The sequence below is a fragment of the Pristis pectinata genome, chromosome 8, assembly GCF_009764475.1.
Source record: "Pristis pectinata isolate sPriPec2 chromosome 8, sPriPec2.1.pri, whole genome shotgun sequence".
NCBI classification, from domain to species: Eukaryota; Metazoa; Chordata; class Chondrichthyes; order Rhinopristiformes; family Pristidae; genus Pristis; species Pristis pectinata.
Genome location: NC_067412.1, coordinates 18,492,061 through 18,513,900, shown reverse-complemented (window position 1 = coordinate 18,513,900; position 21,840 = coordinate 18,492,061). Strand labels below are relative to the sequence as shown.

The 21,840-nt window shown below is 38.4% G+C and overlaps 1 protein-coding gene across 2 annotated transcripts in view; it reads right to left on the bottom strand.

Moving 5' to 3' along the window:
* abcc1 (ATP-binding cassette, sub-family C (CFTR/MRP), member 1) overlaps positions 1–18,095 on the bottom strand; it is a 76,477-nt gene extending 58,382 nt beyond the window's left edge. Inside the window, exons 1-5 of one of the 2 annotated variants that reach the window (XM_052020873.1) lie at positions 17,620–18,095; positions 8,955–9,131; positions 6,133–6,258; positions 3,945–4,082; positions 1,438–1,563 (exon numbers count right to left, since the gene is read on the bottom strand). In XM_052020873.1, the coding sequence (XP_051876833.1) occupies positions 1,438–1,563; positions 3,945–4,082; positions 6,133–6,258; positions 8,955–9,131; positions 17,620–17,661 (609 nt within the window). In that variant the 5' untranslated portion in view covers positions 17,662–18,095. The remainder of the gene's footprint in view (positions 1–1,437; positions 1,564–3,944; positions 4,083–6,132; positions 6,259–8,954; positions 9,132–17,619) is intronic. The other variant, XM_052020872.1, reaches the window with a different exon arrangement.
* Between the last annotated feature and the right edge of the window lie 3,745 nt (positions 18,096–21,840).

The following is a 21,840-nucleotide window of genomic DNA, read 5'->3' as shown; positions in this document are numbered from 1 at the left end:
CAAGAATGTTAAACCTTGAACGTTAACCCCAAAACTAAACTCTTCGTGTGTGTGTGACAAAGTCCAAAACTCCCAGTTCCGGAATGGTTCTTAAAGTTCAGTTCCGCAAGCCATAAGGTGAAACATGAGCAAGGGCTTCTTCAACAACCACCGTTGTCTGAAGATAAGATGTAGATGTAGAAAAACATAGAGAGAGTACATACGAAATCCAAATGTTCCACGATGGAACCCAAACGACACTTCAGTGTTTACTCGGTAGTGACTTCCTCACCCCGAAAAGCATCCGAACCGTGGTCGTCCACACACAAATACCTGTTTCCTTCTACAGGTCAGCAACAAAGTGAACTCCACCGGATTACTTCCAACTTCCATACATGGATTTCAGTGGCAGACACAGTTATTGTTTCTCATCCATCGATAGAGAAAACAAGCAGGCTGGTGTCTCTCTCCCTTCTCTCTCTCTCTTTCTTCTTCTTCTTCTTCTTACTTCTTCAACAACGTCATTACGTCCTTTATCTTCTATTGACGTAAGCACGCCCCACACACACATACACACACACTCTCTATCTTAAAGGGACTTTCACTGAGTCCGTAACAATACATCCACATCACTTCTAGACAAGCACCATCCTCCTCACTAAGAAACTCTGATACAATACCCAGCACCACAGCTACACCCTCTGCCTTCACTATTCCTTTTTTAATCTGTATGTCACCCCACCCCTCTACTATTTTTATCTTCATACTTAAAGGGAGCAGGAAAGTATTTTCTACTCTCATATTCCCAAGGCCTCCAAATTTGTATTTTTGATATTCAGCTTGGTCTTCTCCTGAATTATGAAGCAAAGAACCATCTTCCTCACTGAGAACCAGATTAAGTTACATGTTGTCACAAGGCCAGAGGAGTCGTACACTGCCTGCCTCTTCCGAGACCCAATAGATGGCCATCACATACTACCCACCTGCAAGTGGAGTGTAGCGGTTCAATTTTTAAACTCCTTTGCTTGCAGAAAATTATTTACAACATTTTCATGTCTCAAATTCATTTTTGAAGGGAAGGCCAACATCCTTTTGAGAAGGTAGTGATGACATACAAGTGCCATTTAAAGAATCAACTACATAGGGTTGGTCTGGAACCATTTATACACCTGAACAGGAAAGGGTGGCACATCTCCTCCCCAGAGGGGCATTAGCTTTTTATAACAATCCGGTAATTTTTGGAATCATCATTACCAAGACTAGTTGCTCCTGTTTTTCAAACAAAACCTATATTATCAACCATAATCAAATGCCACAGCAGCCACAATAGAATTTAATTTCGGGTCTCTGAATTGTTAGTCCAGTCCTCGGGTGAGGTAACATAACCAGTACACCACTGCATTTTATTTCATAAGGCAAAGATCTGTCAATTTTCTTCAAAATCCATTTAATACTCACAGCATCCTTTACATATTCAGAGAAGAGAGGAGGATGATCTGTTATGCAGCAAAGTATGAATTCTATCACTACCAGAGCAAAATAGATATAAAAGGTGACCTCCCGAAAAATATCAATCAGAGGTTCCTGAAAAAAAATAGAAAATTACCGTGCAGAGGTTATTTTATTCATATTGTGAATTACTTCTTGCTGTCAAAGTATAGTTTATACAAGTAATATATTTAAACAGCAAAAATAATACAAAAATTACAACTTGGCTATCTGGAACTGGCACCTTCTCCGCCTGCTGCTACAATTTTTTTTAAAAATCATAAAACATATGCCTGAAAATGCAATTATATAAACAACCATTTCCCAGTCATCTTGCTTCACTCAGAAAATTACTTCCTATTGCAAGTTACTCTTGCAACTGTGACATAAATTCTGCATCCAGACCACACATGATGATGTAATTTCTAATGCAACAATCCTTTTGGAGCATTGCTGGGGGACCTTGGATGAAATTGTCAAGGAGGCAGCCATCACTGGGCACTCCTTGGTCTCCCCGCAACTAAATGATGGGGTTTTGACCAAAAACGTCAATAATTCCAAAACAAATCTTAACTGTGTCTCGATAAAGGAATACAGGAGTTGAACAACTTAATAATTTTAGCAATAAAGCTAAGATGGTTTCTAGGGTTGGGAAAATCCCATACGATGTTAAACCATAAGCAATGTATCTGAAACTAATCTTAAAACAGGATTTTTCTACATGCAGCTCTTTTACTGTATTGCATTTTTTGTCCTATATCTTTACTCAACAACTTCCAATTATATAGTAACTTTATTGTATAAACATGTGCACAATGAAAAGGCAGGGGTAGAAGGAAAAGGAGGGCAATATGGGGCAAGGGAAAAAACATGTTAAAAAGGGAAAGTAGGGAAAAGTGGACGAAAACAAGTTTGAAACAAATGGGTGTTAGGATGATATTTTAAAGTTAAAAAGGAACCAGTGCTAAGATACAGAGTTCCTGAAAATGGAGCTGAAGGTGCAGATACCAACATGAAGGCAGTAAAACAAATAATGAACAGGAAGTACAAAACACTAAATAACCAAAGCAGCTTAGCTATTTGTGGATTTGAAATTAAAAGTCAAGGATTTGAAAGAAGATACACGCAAGAATTATTTGTCAGGCTTTGGTCCAAATTAATATTAAATAAATTCTGGTGAAATGTGCAGCAGATGAACACCAGTGGGCTTGGTATTAATGGGACCCTTGAACTCATTGTCAAATTGCCTACAAACCTTGCATTTCCCAGTTGACGTGTAAAGTGTTACCATTTGGACTAGATGAAGACTTGCTAGTGCTCATGAAAGAAAACTGTACAGAGATCATGACAGTGAGAAGCACAAATATAAACCAACAAGTATCAACAGTAACTATTAGTAGCAACTGTACCTCCATTTCAGAAAGGCTCCAGGTTCAAGTGGCACTCCTGAAACTCCAGCCTGCTCTAGTACAGTACTATGGGAGAAATGCATTGCCAGCAATGGCATCTTTGATGATGATGTTAATCAAGTGCCAAAAAATATCCGTGGCTTAAATTTGAACAGCTGGGAGTTATCAAGGTGTCCTAGTCAAGATTTATAATCAATAGTTCCAGAACAGCTTACTCATTATCATGTCACTTTCAGAGAGATTTGTTGTCCCTTTCCTCCGATTTTCAAAACTTACCAAAATTTGAAACTACTTCACTGGCCACAAAATTTATTAAGAATTGAGGTGGTGTTATATCAAATGTGTTAAATGTTCCTTTTCATCTTCCAAAATCATGATCATTTACCCAGAAGTAACATACACACAAGTGCATATGACTCAACTTCAGAATCATGTGCAAAGTACAAAACCCACAAAGTTCCTGTAATTGGTTCCACTACATAGTTGGATGCAATTTGTGAACTTTGCTCTGAATGTTAAATGCAATCCAATGTTGCAAATTAATTGAGACAAGATGTTTGAGGGTCAGCAGTAAACATACTTGGAAGAAGTGTATTTGGATTACAAAATATTAAAAAATTCATTCCTTCATATTGATCACAATGGTAGTTAAGAAAATTTCCTTGTCATAAAAAATGCTCAAGTCCAATACAGGAATTCATGCAATAATTATAGATTTAAAAAGTGCAGTTTAGGACAGAGACTGACAGGCACCAAGTTCAATTCTTGGTCTATAACAAGTTTGCTCTTGCCAAAGATCAGAAGTCAATGCCCAGTAAAACTTCAGAAAAACTCACTGGATGGAGACAGAATGATCAGGCCTATCAAATAGTCTTTTGGCACCTATTGTTAGGCTTACATAGAGGATGCTGGAGGAATACAAGTATAAAAGGAAATATACCACAGAACTCAGGAATGAGAAGGGAGAAGCAGACACAAGAAACACATTTCAAACCAGACTTGGCTATCAAAATTAAATACTATCCATAAAAAACACCTTAAAACAGAAAATAATGCAATTGTTCCTACCTGGTATATAGAAGCCATTATATTTGACCTGAGTTTTGGAATAGCACACACCAATGCAAGCAGCCAAAAGATCAAAAGAATAGCAGAGGATTGCAAACCCTTCAGCCTCTCGTACTGAATAAGGAAAACTGCAACCAACTAAAGTTTAAAAGAAAACAGAATATTTAGTATTAGCATACCCCAATAATTCTGAATACAATAATTCTGAATACAATGATTTTATGCTTCATTTTTACAAACTTGTTGTTCAAAGGACTGATGTAGATACTAGCACACAAAAAATTAAATGCAAGAATACAATGTCTTAAGTACAAAAATAGCCATGCTATTTTACTAAAGCACGATCTAACAAAATAATAATTAATTACACCATTAAAACAAAGGTGAATGGAGTAGAGGACTGCCCTTAGAAGTTAATGATCTAGAAAAGCCAAGTTCTTGTAGGGTTGAAGAATTACAGAAATAGGAATAAAAAAAAGATTTGGAAAAAAATGTTAAATTATAGACAGGCATCCTTCAACTTGTCTTGGGACATAGAGGTGAAAGGTAAACAATTGACATGGGTTAAGTTGAAAGCAGCAAAATATTTTCAATTAACTAATATTTTTACAGGGTGCAGGGTGTCACAAACCAGCAACAAAAGAAACACACTGAGCATGATTCAGTGTTAAAAACTATTTTATTAATCACTACTTATGATAATACGTAAAATAAAAGTTAAAAAAAAAATGTTAGTATGTTAGAATTCAAAAATGTTAAACCTCGAACGTTAACCCCAAAATTAAACTCGTCGTGTGTGTGTGTGACAAAGTCCAAAACTCCCAGTTCCGGAATGGTTCTTAAAGTTCAGTTCCGCAAGCCATAAGGTGAAACATGAGCAAGGGCTTCTTCAACAACCACCGTTGTCTGAAGATAAGATGTAGATGTAGAAAAACAGAGAGAGAGTACATACGAAATCCAAATGTTCCACGATGGAACCCAAACGACACTTCAGTGTTTACTCGGTAGTGACTTCCTCACCCCAAAAGCATCCGAACCGTGGTCGTCCACACACAAATACCTGTTTCCTTCTACAGGTCAGCAACAAAGTGAACTCCACCGGATTACTTCCAACTTCCATACATGGATTTCTATGGCAAACAGAGTTATTGTTTCTCATCCATCGATAGAGAAAACAAGCAGGCTGGTGTCTCTCTCCCTTCTCTCTCTCTCTCTCTTCTTCTTCTTCTTCTTCTTCTTCTTCTGACTTCTTCAACAACGTCATTATGTCCTTTATCTTCTATTGACGTAAGCACGCCCCACACACACATACACACACACTCTCTATCTTAAAGGGACTTTTACTGAGTCCGTAACAAGGGTAAGGGCCACTTAGTAGAATAACTGATTATGTAGATAATTGAAGGGATGGAGGAGACTTTCACCATCAAATAAACACAAAATGGAACACAAGTTATATTGCTGTGCACCATGTAAAAAAGGGCAAAACAAAAGTGTGTGCAAGTATTAACTGGTGTAACATCCAACTGTCTGGAAAAAATGGTCACTCAGCAACACTAAAGTCCCAAGGGTGCCAGATTATCGGAGTTTTACTCTGTAATTTTTGAGTGATTGTTATCACATCCTTTATTAGAGATTCCACCATTTTCCCCAATTACCACTGTTAAAAGTTTGGTAATTCCCCATTTTAAATAGAGGAGTCACATTTACTACCATCCAATCTACAGGAGTCCGATTTTATATATTACAGCTTCACTGCAATACCAAAAAGTATTAAATAAAAAAATTGATAGCAGAGCCAAGGCTATTGTGCACAAATTAATTGGGTGCATAAAATTTGAATCATTTACAACAATAAGGCTTAGCTCTATCCAATCACCCCCAACTCTACCTGGGAAAACTATTCTCACCAAATGCATCCTTTTTCTAAAAGGCAGACTAAGCTCATTTAGATCAATCTGAATGAAATAGACTACTACCCATCTGGATCGCACATGCAATCAGCAACCATGGAGAATTTGTTCAAAGTAATGAGTGACGAGATCATCAAAAAAATTGTTTTAGTTTAAATTCTACTGGCCAAGAAATAAATCAAATATTGGAGCATAAAACAAATTGCAATAAATATTTTGCAATAAGAGCAAGTTATTCAACATTTTTCAACTTAATCCAGAAGCAAGGTAATTACCATTGTAACCCCAAGCACTGCAGGGCTCACAATGAAAACAGGAGCTCGCCCAAATCCATTACTTCTTTCCCAGAAAGCATAGAATAGGTCTGCCCAGCAGATTATCCATAATGTGAACCCCAAAGCCTGGAAAAATATAAACATGTTGCATAATATTTAAAACAATTTTCCAAGTTATCTTAATATCCACTTGCTACAGCATTATTAAAGATTTCTATGGATGGTGAACCAAAATATTTATCATAGTTGTACAAAAAATAATCATGGTACTAGCCACAAATGCAAACCCCAACAATTTGGGGTTTGGCAGAACCTTTGATCGAGGAACATCCTCTCCTCGATGGCTCCCTTCACCTTGCACCCCTATTGACCATTTATTTGATCACCATCACTCATGGCTAGATGTGGCAGGATTAACATGCATTGATCTAATCTTTTGATTGCGAGATTATTCGGCTCTGCCCTTCACATATTATTTTGCATCTACACAATTCTGTACTGCAAAATTGCTAGGTTGGCACCTCATTTTTAAGTATTCTTAGTGCTGCTCCTGACATTCCCTTTTGCACTCTTCTTTGAACCAGGATCTGTGCCCAGCTTCGTAGCAATGGTAGAGTGGGACATGCCAGGTCACAAGATTATAGCAGAGTACAATTCCACTGAGTTTATCCTATTTAAGGCAACAGTAATGCCACAACACAATGGAGTATTTCCATGCTGGAAAGCAAGGTCACTCCTTCTATTGCTGTTATGGTCAAATACATCTGCCACGGATAGGTTATTAAAGCAGGCATGGTAGTGTAGGGGTTAGTGTGATGCTACTACAGCGCCAGTGACCCAGGTTCAATTCCGGCCACTGTCTGTAAGGAGCATGTACGTTCTCCCTGCGTCTGCATGGGTTTCCTCTGGGTGCTCCGGTTTCCTCCCACGTTCCAAAAGATATACAGGTTAGGAAGTTGTGGGCATGCTATGTTGGCGCCGGAAGCATGGCGACACTTGTGGGTTGCCCCCAGAACACCCTACGCAGAAGATGCATTTCACTGTCTGTTTCGATGTACATGTGACTAATAAAGATATTTTATCTTATAAAGAGGAGGTCCAGTAGGTTTATCTATATTCACCACCTACTGCAGAACCATCATGGCAATGTCTTTCAGGAGTATTCCAGCTCAGTCAGTGGTGGCATAATCTAGCTATCCTTGCTGATGGAAACCAAAGTCCCCAACCCTCTATACATTCTATGCCCATGAAACTCTGTGGTTCTTCCAAGTGTCATTCCAAAGGAGTACTGATTCAACAGCTGAGGGGAAAATGGTAGGTGGTGGTCAGCTTTAAGGTTTCCTCCCTATGTTTATGCCAAAGGGCATGCAGTATACCGAAGAGGAGGAGGAGAGGACAACACAACAAACTAGCCTGTAACAGTTTGTCACAATCCAGACCTATAATAGAATAGGTACTAATCAGCATGGGTTTAGTATAGGATAGAGGTGAAAGGTCAAAGTGTGACCGGCTTTGTGATAGACTGTCACAACCCCACGGCTTTATTTCGCAGCAGATAAGAAAGATACTAAAAGAGAGGTGGAGAAGAAGGAACTAATTGACACTCTGTGACATCCATACATGAAACCAAACAGGTTGTATTTGGAAGAGAGTTGACAAAAGAAAAAGAATATAGTCCAGGCCAGAAATGAAGGCAGACTAAGCTCGTGCTAGAAATGAATGTATTACTGAGATGAATGAAATGAAAACCTGGAATAAAGGTTGTAACAAAACAAAAAAAAAACACATGTAAAAATAAAAAGATTTCAGGCAGAAAGCGAGAGTTTGTGAGAGTGAACATGGTCAACATAAATGAAAGGAGGCTGTACTAGAAGATTATGAATCATGTGAGAAACTAAATCACCTTAGAAGTCAGACAGCATGTGTTCCCAGAAACATCAATCCTAGTAATAGAGATTTGTGCACTGGATTATGATCATTATAAACTCTTTAACACCACAGGAAGTTTGAAATTAAATTAAAAAATCTCTTGAACAAGTTGCAAATGTATCATAGAGTTTTCACATGCATCCCATTAAAGCCACATTTTATACCGCATAGTCGTAGTGTACTTTCCTCACTTTTATTAAGCAAAATATTTTCTGACTTGCCATGCCACAGTGGTCCATCTGGTTGCCATGAGACAAGCTGTTGTCATGCTCTACGTACTGGGTACTTCTTCACCTACTACACAAAACCAATGTGCACTTTTGAAGCTGAAAAATGCTGTGATTGATATCCCACGTTGTCAGTTATAGCAAGATTTTTTCTATGCTCCAAGCATAGGTGTCACATGATGTAATGCAGAATATATTGCTAAAACTGTTAAAACCACAATAAGCAGGTTAAGTAAATACAGACAAAGATCAGAGTTTAATTGTTGTGAGATCCTGGTACTTTTCAGTTTCAAAAATATAAACCAGTTCAAGTAAGAAGCACTCAAACATAAATCATGATGACAGTATGTCCCTTGGCAACTGGATGCTCTAAAAAAAATTGTATGGCAAGTCAGAAATTAGCTCTTTATAAAAAGGAAAAACTACCGAAACATGCAAGATACTAGACATGCATTCCTTCACAGCTAAGTAAACACCTTGGATCAGTTAAAAGGCCTCAGAACTTGCAATTCCAGTAGCTAATGCAGCTGAAAAGGTTAACATTCTTTGTTTCAGTATACTCATCCTTATCTAGTGGGAAGAAATTAGTGAAGCAAGTAACATGTCGACACATGCAAAGCATCTGATCCGTGACAGTCAATTACCATGAACAGTCACAACTCTTACCGTTTTAGTTTTATTGAGCAATGACATCCTAATGTAACCTTGGTTATTATAACGAAGATAAAGAAAGTAGAATGGAAAACAAATCCACATGTAGATACAAGGGATCCAGACTAGGACGGTTATCTGGAAGCAGTGTGTAAAGTCTGGATTATCTGTATACCATGTTTTGTTTGAATCCTGCAATACATAAAATAAAGATTTTAACTTCTATAGCAGAGAATTACGTTCTAAAAAAAATCAATTTAAAAGGCACCTTTATGGAATTAATGCAATTGGTTCTTTATATTCATTCCACAAAACAGAACAATTTTTACCTGTTTCCAAGCAGAGAAATTGTACCTCTGAATAATATTGCCTTTGCTAGAGAAGAACAGAAAGCAGATCTGCATCTCGTGCAAGTCACTGTCATACTTATCAACACCACCTCACCATAATCCATGTCGGATTCTGCATAATTGAATACAATAGAGAGCAAAAGCAAGTACTTAAGAGTATACAACTTCATTAGAATTTGTATAGGAAAAATATATTAAATCACTCACACAAAAAAGTTTGGAAGAACAAAATATATTGATAAAATATTGTACTTTCCCACAAGAGAATAAAGTTATGTAGCTTAGTTCTATATATTGAAGACTACATTCAGTTAGTGCCCAGAAATAAAAGAAAGATATCCTAGAAAGTAAAGCTCCCAATCTAGAGACTGCACTGTATAGCAAGTAAAATATACTAGATTAGATGAAGATTAATAATTTGATCCTCTCATATGAAAAGCAGAATAATCAGAAGAGATCATTTGAAGAAACAGGATGGAAATGCACAAATAGAAGCATAATCCAGAAAAATGGTGTTGGTGGAAGATGAGAAGTAATGGCAGCAGCCAGAAGTTAACCAAGAGAAATTGATTATTAGAAAGTTGTCTAAAGGCTTGCCCTCAACATTGTAAAGGAATATACCATGTAACCTGCCTGGTGTTACTCTTTCTAATCTTCATCTATCAAACTGAACATCACAAACTGAATACCTCCTTTGTCCTTGGTTCAAGTTGCAATCTTCTTTACCTCTTTGCTAGATTCAAAAAAACTGCAAACTTCTTGATTTTTCTTTTATAAGAACTTTTTACTTATCAGTTAGAAAACATATCCTTACCACTATTAGGTATCTATTGGACTGTGGCAGAGATTAAAAAGCTAAATTATTGTTGCACCAGCCACCACAAACAGAGCTAAAAATGTCAATTAATTGTAGAACAGTCCAAGGTCCAGAAAGGCAAGAGGGCTGCCAGCTCAGATGTTATTGAAAATCAAAAACAAACTGCAGATACTGGAAATCTAAATTTTAAAACTGATTTTATTTTTAGAAAATAATTTTCAGGTCCTGCATCAGGACTCAGGAGAAGTGCTGTTGGACTAGCCTAGGCAAGTAACTGCAGTGCATTTTGTACATGGTAGACACCTGAGCAACTGTGTGCCAGTACTAGAGGGAACAAATATTTAGTATAGTTGATAAGAGTGCCAATCAGCAGGGTGCTGTATCATGGATGGTGTTGAGCTTTGAAAGGGTTGTTGGCACTGCACTCAGAGGATGGAGGGAAATCCAACATGCTCCCGATTTCAGCCTTGTAGATGGTAGATGTAGTCTTGTCACAGGACACCCAACATCTGAATTACTCCTGCAGCCATGTTATTTATGTGGTCAGTCCACTTGAGTTTCTGGTCAATCTTGACCCCTGGATTTTGATGGTGGGGGACTTGGTGATGGTGGTGCCATTGAATGGCAGGGGTAGGTGATTAGACTCTCTTATTGAGATGGTCATTGCCTGGCACTTCTATGGTACAAATCAGTTGCCCATGCCTGAAGGTTGTCTAGACAAAGACTGCTTCATTTGCTGAGGAATTTCAAATAAAATTATGAAGAAACAGGAGAAGATGACTGGGCCTAGGACATTGCCCCAAGGATCTACTGCAGTGACGTCTTGGGACTGGGATGATTGACCTCCAACCACCACAATGATCATCCTTTGTGCAAGGTAGGACTTGAACCACTCGAGTGTTTTCCTTTTGATGCCCATTGACTTTAATTTTAACAGGAAACTTTGATGCTACACTCAGTCAAATATTGGCCTGATGTTGAGAGCAGTCACTCTCAGCTCGTTTCTGGAATTCAACTCTTTGGTCCACATATGAAACAAAGCTGTGATGAGGTCTTGAGCCAAGTAGTACTGGCAAAAGCAGCACAGGGCATTAGTAAAGAGGTTATTGGTAAGTATTGCCAACAACAGCCTCCATCATTTAGCTGATAAATGAGAGTGGACTATAATGAGAATAAACTAGTTAGCCAGGCTAGTTATGTTCTGCTTTTTGTAAATAAGTCACAACTGGGAAATTTCCACCTTGTCAAATAGATGCCAGTTTTGTAACTGTACTGGAACAGCTTGGCTAGAGGTGCAGGTAGTTCTGGAGCAAGTCTTCAGTACTACAGCCAGGATACTGTCTGGTCCCATAACCTGTCCGTAAACAAAATTCTAATTGCTAGTACCAGAATCCCACTGCAAAACTAAAGCAATACCTTTCGCATTTAGAATTACTAAAACATTTTATTTTTTAAAAACACAAATGTTGGATTATTTGATGTTAATTTACTGTAAATTAAGAGTTTAAGATAATGACCCTATACAAAGGTGAATTCTACAGTCTTGGTTTTAACATCCGTGTCCAAAATATCCAGCAATTTACATCAATCTGAACCACACAGTGCAATAGATGATAATAGACTGCCTTTGTACCCTGCTATCCTTAAGTATGTCAAAGTTCAAGCCCCATTTACAGTTTGAAATCAAAGTGTAGTAGTTCACAAGAATTTTCATCTCATCAAAATACAGTTCCAATCGTAGCAAAGCTATCACTAGAGCAATGAATAAGCTTGCTGCGAGAACCTTTAATGTAGAAGTTATCATCAATAGTAGAATGTCCATCAGACTAATAAAACAGTAACTTGTGCTCGGAGAACATTTATCGCAAACAGCTTTGTTCTTTATTCAGGATTTAGAAGAATATTTTTGTTGCACCATTTTCTTAGCCTTAATTATCACAGTATTTACTTGAACTGCATTAATCAGGAATTGGGAGAGAGGGAGGAATTCGAAGATTACAATTATCAGGCAAGTGATACCCAGCAAGCTGTTGGATATGAAGGCTAACAAGCCTCTGGGCCCTGATGAACTTAATCCTCGGATCGCAAAAGAAGTAATGAGTGAGATAATTGGTTTTAATTTTCCCCAATATTCTCTGGATTCAGAAAAGGTTCCATAAGATTGGAAAACAGAAAGTGTAACTCCTTTATTCAAAGAGTGAGACAGAATACAGGAAACCACAGGACCTTTAGCTTAACATTTGTCAAAAAGAAAATATTAGAAGCTGTAACTAAACACCTAATAGAGGCCACTTGGGGAAAAAAAAGCAAACCAGTCAAATGAAGTCAACATGGCTTTGTGAAAGGGAAATCATGTTTGACCAATTGTCTTGGCATTCTTTGAAGTATTAACAAGCACTGTGAACAAAGGGGAACCCATAGCTATGGGGTCATACAGCACGGAAACAGGTCTATTGAGTCCATGCTGACTATCAAGCAGCCATTTACAGTAATCCCATTCTATTCTCCCCACATTCCCACCAATTTCCCCTAGATTCTATTACCACCACACTCACCAACACAACTTACAATGGCCAATGAACCTACCAACCTGTACTTCTTTGGCACATGGGAGGAAACAGGAGCACCTGAAGGAAACCCATTGAGACACATGCAAGCTCCACACATAGAGCACAGGAAGTTGGGATTATAGATTTTCAAGAGGTATTTGACAAGGTGCCAATATATTTGCACGAAAACAAATTGGCTAGCTAATAGGAAACAGTAGGCAAATTTGGCAAGATGTAATGAGTGGTGTGCCACAAGGACTGGTGATGGGGACTCAATTATTTTTACAATTTATATAAATGAAATGGATAAAGGCACCTAAAGTATGATTGCCAAATTTCCTAACACAAAGATAGGGTAGGAACGCAAGTTGTGAAGAGGACATAATGAGGCTACGAAGATCTGGCAAGTGGAGTGTAATGTGAAAAATTGTTAAATTGCCCATTTTGGCAGAAAAAAGTATAAAAGCATATCATCTAAATATTGAGAATTTGCAGAGCTCCAAGATGCAGAGGGATCAAAAGACTAATATGCAGGTACAACAAGTGATTAGATAAACTAACAGAATGTTATCGCTTAAGTAATTGAATACAAAAGTTAAGGAGGTTATGCCTCATTTATATTAGGGTACTGGTGAATTCTGCGTACAGCACTGGTCTCCTTATTCAAGGAAAGATGATAATGCACTGGTTGGACAGCTAAGCTAATATTCATGGAGTTCAGAAGAGAGAGTTGGAAGAATTGAAACATACAAGATCTTGAAGGGTTTGATGGGGTAGATGTTATGACTTGTGGGTGAATTCAGAACTATGGATCACTGTTTCAGAATGAGGTCAGGCAAATTTTTTCTGAGGATCATAATTCTTTGGAATATGAAGCCAAGTCATGGAAGACTTTTTTGTACAGCAAATATGGTTGATATTTAACGGGCAAGAGGCCAAAAGGTTAACAAAAACAGGTGAGGTTACAATCAGATCAGACACGATCATGTTAATGGGGAGCAAAGGCTCGAGTGACGACTCTTGCTCCAATGTACAAATTTGAATAGTGAACTGAAAACAAATGACCAATGTAGTGAGTTATCATTTGCTTGAACTATAATCAAATAATCATGGCAACGGTACAAAGATCAAATGGAAGGAGCACATCAGACCAGAGTCACAGATTTACCAGTTGCAGTCTGCAGTAATTTCAGCACGACTTATCTGGGCAACGACTCCTTATCTACATGCAGTTGTCTTCACAAGCAAACATTTTATCAGAACAATTTTTCACACCAAGAATCTTACTTCCTGTGATAAAGGTCACCCATAACATTTAACAATTCATCAACAATTACATCAAAGTTTAACCTCAATAGTTCAATGAGTGCTTAGTAGTCCAGCCCGATGCTTTATATTTAATTTTAAATCCCCAGTCTAAGCTAGCCTGAGCCCAAATAACAAACACTAACATTCTTTAACTGCTCCTATCCCAAATAACAAAAACTAACGTTCTTTAACTGCTACTATAATTAAAAGGACAAAGTGTTATTGTTCACTATATTATCAATTAAGTAATAACACTTCTGAAAACTGAGTATTTCAGTGTGTCACAAACCTGCTAATGCATTAGCTCTGTACACAACAGTATGAAGTAATGAAAGATGCAGACAATATCAACAACAAAAATGACTGTGATATTGTGCCACTGGAGTTAAATAAACCTTTGATTTTATAACAAATCACCAAATACCTTGAAAGTCACTTTAATTTTTCAGAAATACACAACAAGATATAACACTTGGACGTGAATTAAGTACAATTTCAGACTTTAAAAAAATAAAAAAGTGAGTCTGGACATTAAAATTAATTTCCCAAAGTCAAAGGCATACATTAAAGTGCCATAAACAAACAAACAAAAATACTATTGAAGCCAAAGGAGGAACCATGATGGTGGGCAAGAGGATGAGGAAGGGAACACCTTGAGCCTAGAAATCACCAGTAGTGAATAATAATAAAAAAAAGAGGCCTAACAGTCTTGAGTTGAAGGAATGCACATCTCTTGGAGTGTTGAAAGACTGGGAGATGACGACCTACATAGGATTCGTCAAGGACTAAAGTATGATAAATTTTAAATTTGACACACTGCTGGACTGGAAGCAAATGGAAGTCAGCAAGAACAGAAAGATGATGGGTGAACAGAAAGTTGTAAATCAAGACACGGCAAGCATAAACACGTGATCAAATAGGGTAGCTGCAAACATTCTCATTCAGTCCCAGATGATGGCAACTGAGCAGCGAGGCCAAAGACAACAGGATGGACCTGGGAGACCCAGAAGCACCAATGATTGTTCCCATACGTGTACTTCAGTTATCATGATGTGGAAGGCCTACTTCAATGGCCCGCTACATCCTGGTGTGTAAACGGGATCATCTGAATGACGACCAGGATTAGGGCAGCACAAGGAAGAGGGCCTTTCCCCAAAACACCCTGGCTGCCTTCATCAGCTGACAAAGCAAGACAAACAGTAAGAGCTACAATTGATTTTTAATTGCTTTTAAATGTCACTTAGGTTCAAATACCATTAAAATTGAAATTTAAAATCAGTTAAACACAAAACATCCACAATTAATACTATTAAAACAAGCTAGAGCCTTTGCCTCTTAATCCATAACCAGAGAGCACCCACTGAAAACAACAGCATCTCAGATCCTACACCAGATGGAAAGAACCAGCTGATTCAGCCTCTTGACATATGTCCTCGACTTACCCTATCTTTGTTCATAAGATCCAATCCAATGATCATTGGCTTCTTATTGTTATGATAAGTGGGCAGAGAAGATAAAGGCTTTTAAAATTAATAAAAGCTGGAAGCAAGGTGCAGGTTTCTATCACAACACCTGCACAGTTTTGAATGTTGTAATAACAGATAAGAAATCAGAGGAATATCCTTCAGGAATTTCAAAGATACCAAAGCAGATAAGAACAGCTTTGCATGAAATTCTGTGTTGAACTAACCAATCACAGCTCCAATCAGATGTATAAATAGAGAAGTTGTGAAAAAAGACAGCCCAAGCTGATACAGAGGCCAAGAGGGAAAGGAAGAATACTTCACCATTGTGACTGCTGGAGGATGTCATTTATGAATGCTGTTGCAGGAGCAAAAACACATCTGGAGCCAAGGCAGGTCCAGATTTGTAAAGCAATGTATTCAATGTCTTCGGAAAGGATAACGGAGGTTACTATTGGGGGCAGTAGTTTGCAAGGACAGAGGGATCTCAGGTGGGTTTTAGAGGAACAGGGTAATGACAGCAGATTTGAGAGGGAGAGAAAACAGTAGACAATACCCAAGAGAGGAAACTAATTCTAATACTAGCTAGCATGGAAACCACAAGTTACACCATCAGCAGTTTATTGAAATTGAGTTGAAGGAAGAAGAAATGAGCATTAGACGTATCATTAATGGCCATTTCCCAATCTCTGCCTTTTGGTTCTCTTCTATCTCCCCACAAAGAGGCAGTGAGGGGAGATGAGATAAGAAAGAAACTTAAAGGCAGAGATTCACGGCTAAAGCAAGAAAAATCCTTGGAGAAAGCTTAATTTTACTTAGCAAGATAAAAGATCAGGATACAGCAGAGGCAGCCAACAATGATAACTTGCATTTATATACTTTTTAATGTCATAAACCATCTCAAGAAGCTTCCCAGTGGCAATATCAAACAACATCAAATATGGAGTCACATTAGATACTAGGGCAGATGACCATATGTTTGGTCAAACATATTGGATTCAAAGAAGCAAAGAGGTAAAAATTTAGGAAGTTTAAAGGGAATTCTTGAACTCAGATCCTCAGTCTCAAACTGAGAGCTTGCCCAAGGCCACAAGTACAGAAACAGGTAGGTTATTCAGTCTTTTGACTTTGTTCCTTTGAGATCCAAGTCGGTCTACATCCTCATGGCATGCACAAACCCCGAATCTATATCCTCCATTATAATTGGCAAGCAAAAATCAACTTCTCACTTAAAACAAAACTACTAATGTCGTATCTACTTTTTTTTGTGGTATAGAATCTTTCCTTCTGTCTTTTTTTTATATGATGTAGTATTTTCTAACATCTCCCCGAAAATCAAAAAAGATGGTAAACAAAAATTAAAGACGCATCCAGTTTCAAAATGGGAATAAATAGGAATGACATAATGTTATTAAGAAAAGCAATTAGAATGACTAAGGAAATGCATATGACCTTAAAAGTATCCACACATTCTTCCTTACATTCTTTCATTTTGTAGCTAAAATGACAAGCACAGAAGAGAATGTACTCATTTTTCTCTCATATAGGATGTCATAAAGATTAACAAGCAAAACACTGTGGATGTGGGAAATCAGCAGTTAAAAAACAACAGAAAATGATGGAAACACTGGCTGTTCATTGAGAGTACAGGCCATCCCTGGATAATGAAACGACTAAGGGGCTTTGCTCTCTAACAAAGCTGCTTAATATTACAAAATCCCTGCTTCCATTCTCCACCAGCAAACCTTTTGTACTTTCCCTCCCCGACAAGAAGTTCACCCAAAGGACTAGGCAGCCACACACGGATACAATCGGGTAAGCAGCCCAAGGATGGGATTGGATTCTTAACAAGGCTACCCCCCCATCGTTGCCATTGAGCCGGGTCGGTTTACAGGGAACATATTCATAGAGCACTACAGCACAGGTCATATTTCGTTCCCTTAAAACAGATAAACACCAGTTTAGACGAATAGACAATGAGTGTCCACCTCAGGCCCAGGAGAGCCGGCGACCTTCCCACCTGGTCCCGCAGTTGGCAATGTGAGCCGAGGCCGAGCCACCAACAAAGCCTGCCGGTGGAAGCGACGCGCAAGCAAAAGGCGCCACCGGTTACTTCGGCAACCGCCTGGAGCACTTTAACCAACCGCTACCGAATAAAGGAAGAAGTAATGATGAAAGGGAAAGAGGCCTCACCCAAAACACATCCCCGCGACCCTTGCTGCAGAAAGCCTCCATGCCGCTTCACCCAGCCCCGGGCGCTCCGCCACTGTCTTCCTACTGAAGGAGCTGCACACAGCACCACTCTTCATAGACTCTGCAGTGACGCTGTGCAGCGGCAGCAGAGGAGTTAACCTCCCTGGGAAGGCAAAAACCGAATCCTCAACCCAGCAATGACAAGCTGGGCTGATGATCTAATAATACTCTGCACTAGAAAATAACGCCATGATCAACGCCCAGTAATAATTTTCACATTTGCATACGCGTGCAAGTACGACCTTCTGAGACCTTTTCACAGGAAGCATAAGACTTTCGTTACAACGTCACAATTATATAATGTAGCCTCACGCCTGTAAGCCTTTCTCCACTAGTTATTAACTATGAAACATTTTTTCTCTCTATGAGAAGGTAACCAATGACAGTCAACTTCAGTATCATTTAAGTAACTTCTTAGGCAGTCCCTCAAGGCGATTTGCTTCCATTGTAGTTCCATAGGTCCTGAGATGGCTGATGAAGCCAGTGTGGAACCTGCAGACCCTGCCACAGGTAGGGTAGGAGGTACTAGATTGGCTGAGTGGGTGGGGAATTTGGGAAGTAGTGTGTGCCTTGCGTCATTTACGCTGAGTCTCTGTGTGTCCCCAAATGAGGGGACTCAAGGTTCTCAGTACCATCCTGAATGTTCATTTTGAAAAGCTATGGCACGGGATTCCCATGGGTCAGTGGGTTGTAACATTTTTTCATTAATCAGAACATTATGAATGGTTTCCTCTGTCACTTGGGGATCTCTTGACGTTAGACTATGGAACAGGCTGCCTACTTTGGGAGTCTGCTATTGGGAAAGCACACAATGTGGCCATTAGAATTGACTGTGATACAGACGATGTAGGTCCTGTTGGCAATGGATTTGGAGGATTTTGCAGAGATACCATTGGTGAATATCTTTCCTGTGCTTCGAAGTGCCTATTGTAAGTAGTTCATGAATCAACAACGTATAGGAGGGAGGAAGGTGGTAAACTATGAATTTTGTGGCAACTTTGAGGTATTGCGTTCAAAAACTTTTGCTGGTCCACTAAACACAATGGTGAATTTCATCAACAACGTTTCACTTAATTGAGAGGTAGTTCCCAAGATACAGGAAGTTGTCCATATTTTCTGGGGTCTTATTACGAACCTTTATTATCAATGGGGAATTGTTGTGTAGCATAGGTAAGTTGCAGAGGACCTATAATTTTGCAGATTGGAATGCAAAAAGCTATAAATTCTTGAAATTTGAACCCAATGTAAGCTCCAGAAACAGTGTCTTATTTCCAACCATGCATATTAAGGCCCTCAGACCTGAATACTGAATTTAACAATCTCAGATAAACAGCCTTTCCAGTTTGTGTCAGAACTGGTTTGTTCTGATGACAGGTGATCCAATTGTAACATTGTTCATCTCTACGGAGTTGCCTGACTTGATGGGTGTTTCCAGTATCTTTTTTATTGCATGGTTCCAACAACTGCAGTGTTATATATCTCACAATTGCATTTTGTTATTTTTAAATGTTTAGAATGTGCCAATAATCATGGAAGTCGAATGAAGCAAGTCACTCAGATACACAGACCGAATGATTGCATTTTTGAGGGTTTGCCTTGAACCACAAGGAGATCCAAAAGTCACTCATATTCCAGGATGGACCAAGCAAATCACAGGTTAGGTGGACCTGGGAGGAACCAAGAACCTCCAGCCAGCAGATAGGTGCACCTCAAATGGGCTAGTTGCAGAAAACAGTGAAACTGTTTGAGAAAAGAAGAGAGATTGAGAATTTGCAAACTTGCATTTCAATATGTAGAAGCTGTATTTTAAAATCCACAGGAAATGTAGCCAACAACTTAAAATGTGAAAAGCCTTCATGTTGTAATGAGCTCAAACAAAATAAATCATGTTATCAGGCAAAGCTGGGAGGTTTACAAATTCTGGTAGATGTTGTTTGGGAAATGTTGGAGTAGATATCGGTTGAGCGGGGGGGGGGAACCCAGAAGATTTGAGGCAAGAGTTTCAGACAATGTTGCTGGAAGCAAGTCACTGCTTCAGATCAGGAAGTGAAAATGAGGTTTCAGCAATTTGGTGAAGAAGAGAAAACTGCTCAGAAGTGGTTTCAGGTTGCACTATTAACAAGGGTGTGGTCACACTGTTGTTTGTTAAGAATTTTCTGCATAAGACAGTGCTGGCTGATCTGAAGGATATCTTCAAGAATGGTATAGATATAGATAGTTCCTGGCTCTAGAGTTTGCCTGGAACTTCAGGGTGTTGCATCTACTGAATTTGAGAATGAAGTGGCTGTATCATCAGTGTCAAAATGGAGCCAACATATTAGTGGTGATGGGACGGTCAATAGTTGTTCATGCTATAGACAGTATGTTTGTACTGAAGGATAATAACATGTGGCAAGATCTGAAGATACTTAAGATAGCAAGTTCTTATGGAGGATAGGCAAGGACATCTACAGCAACATTTGGGAAAAGAAGCACAGACACTCCAGGTGACTACAAGTTGTGGGTGAGAGTGGTCTATAGCCATCCAAGGAACTCTAGAAATGAAAGCAATAAGGAGACAGAGGACCAAAAAGAAGTTTACTCTATAAGCCCAGGTTGCAAAGGAGGTTGATGACAAAGGCTGGTGTAAACTAGAGAAAAGTAATAAGATAACAATATAAGTTCAAATAGAACAATGACTATGAATGCTATCATTCAAGATATCCACCACACATCTGATCAATGTTGATTAAGGAACTTCAGATCAAGAACACTTAACCCATGACACGCAAAATTAAAACCTAACAGTTTCATTCAAGATCTGGGCAACAGAATTTTAAGCAATTTATGGATTATGTGTCTTCACAGGGTGCTGTGGCCCTAGTAGAGCAAGTGGAGCATTCTAGTGGAAGCGAAGTCAGAGACACAGATTTCAAACAGAAAAGCAGTGGATGAATCTGGAGCAAAGACAGAAAGGAAGAAAAGGAAGAGGCACAGTTTAGGAACAGGTAGGAAATTGAAGTTTTAAACACTTCTATTTTATCATCTCATTATCTGCATTGATCTAACAAGGTAAAATTTGTTCAGATATTTATTTGTATTTGCTCTTGTTTGGCGATATCCTTTTGTACCCTCTCTAATGGCAGGTCATCCTCCATATTACCATGGAGTACAATGCTGAACATAATACTCTGAAGGTAGTTCCTTTTTGTATTTTTATATGGATTATCATTTCTTATTGGCTTTTATATTCTAAGTCTCGAGATAAAATATTGAATTACTATTGTTAATAAATATTGTATCTTCACATGTTTTCCTGCCATAGGACTCCACTATCGTCATTAGCAAAGTGAATGGCATCATGTCTAATACAAGACTTGACAGCAGGGTAGATTGTCCATTACTTGCAGCTCATTACCGGAGTTACACATCTGTGAGGTACTGTAATTTAAAACTCCACAAGGTGTGCAAATAACTTGTACATATGACATAACAGAGAATTTGGTCTAAATTGTAGCATTTTTACCAACTCTTAAAATAGCCGTTACTTTGCACAATACCATGTTTGCTTTTGATCTGACTGTACAAAAAAAGCAGCCAATAAAATACTCTTGATAAAAATATTTGGTATGTTCATATCAAATATCATCAAGACCAGCTGCTGCATTGTTCCTTAATATCTTGATATCATCTACAAGTTTGGGCACAGTTAATTTTTAAGTAACCCCAGTATCAGATGTTCAAGAATCATAAATATAACAGATTGAATTACCTGCCAATTTTTGCAAAATAACTGAGGAACTTCCACCATGCTGTTAAAAGAATCAAATTACAGTAAATGTTGCTGGATATTTAAATAAGAGGATAAAGCTGCCATCAAAAGCTAACACGGTGAAACGGCTAGATTGTTTGAAATTTCATCTACTTCACTAATGTTCTTTTGTGTATTCTGTTCTATAGTGTATTTATGCATAATATGATGTAGGTGTATTTGTTTATTATTATCATTTTTACTGAGCTACAGTGGAAAAGCTTGTCTTGCATACCAACCGTACAGATCAATTCATTACACAGTGCAGTTACATTGAGTTAGTACAGAGTGCATTGAGGTAGTACAGGTAAAAACAATAACAGTACAGAGTAAAGTGTCACAGCTACAGAGGAAGTGCAATGCAGGTAGAC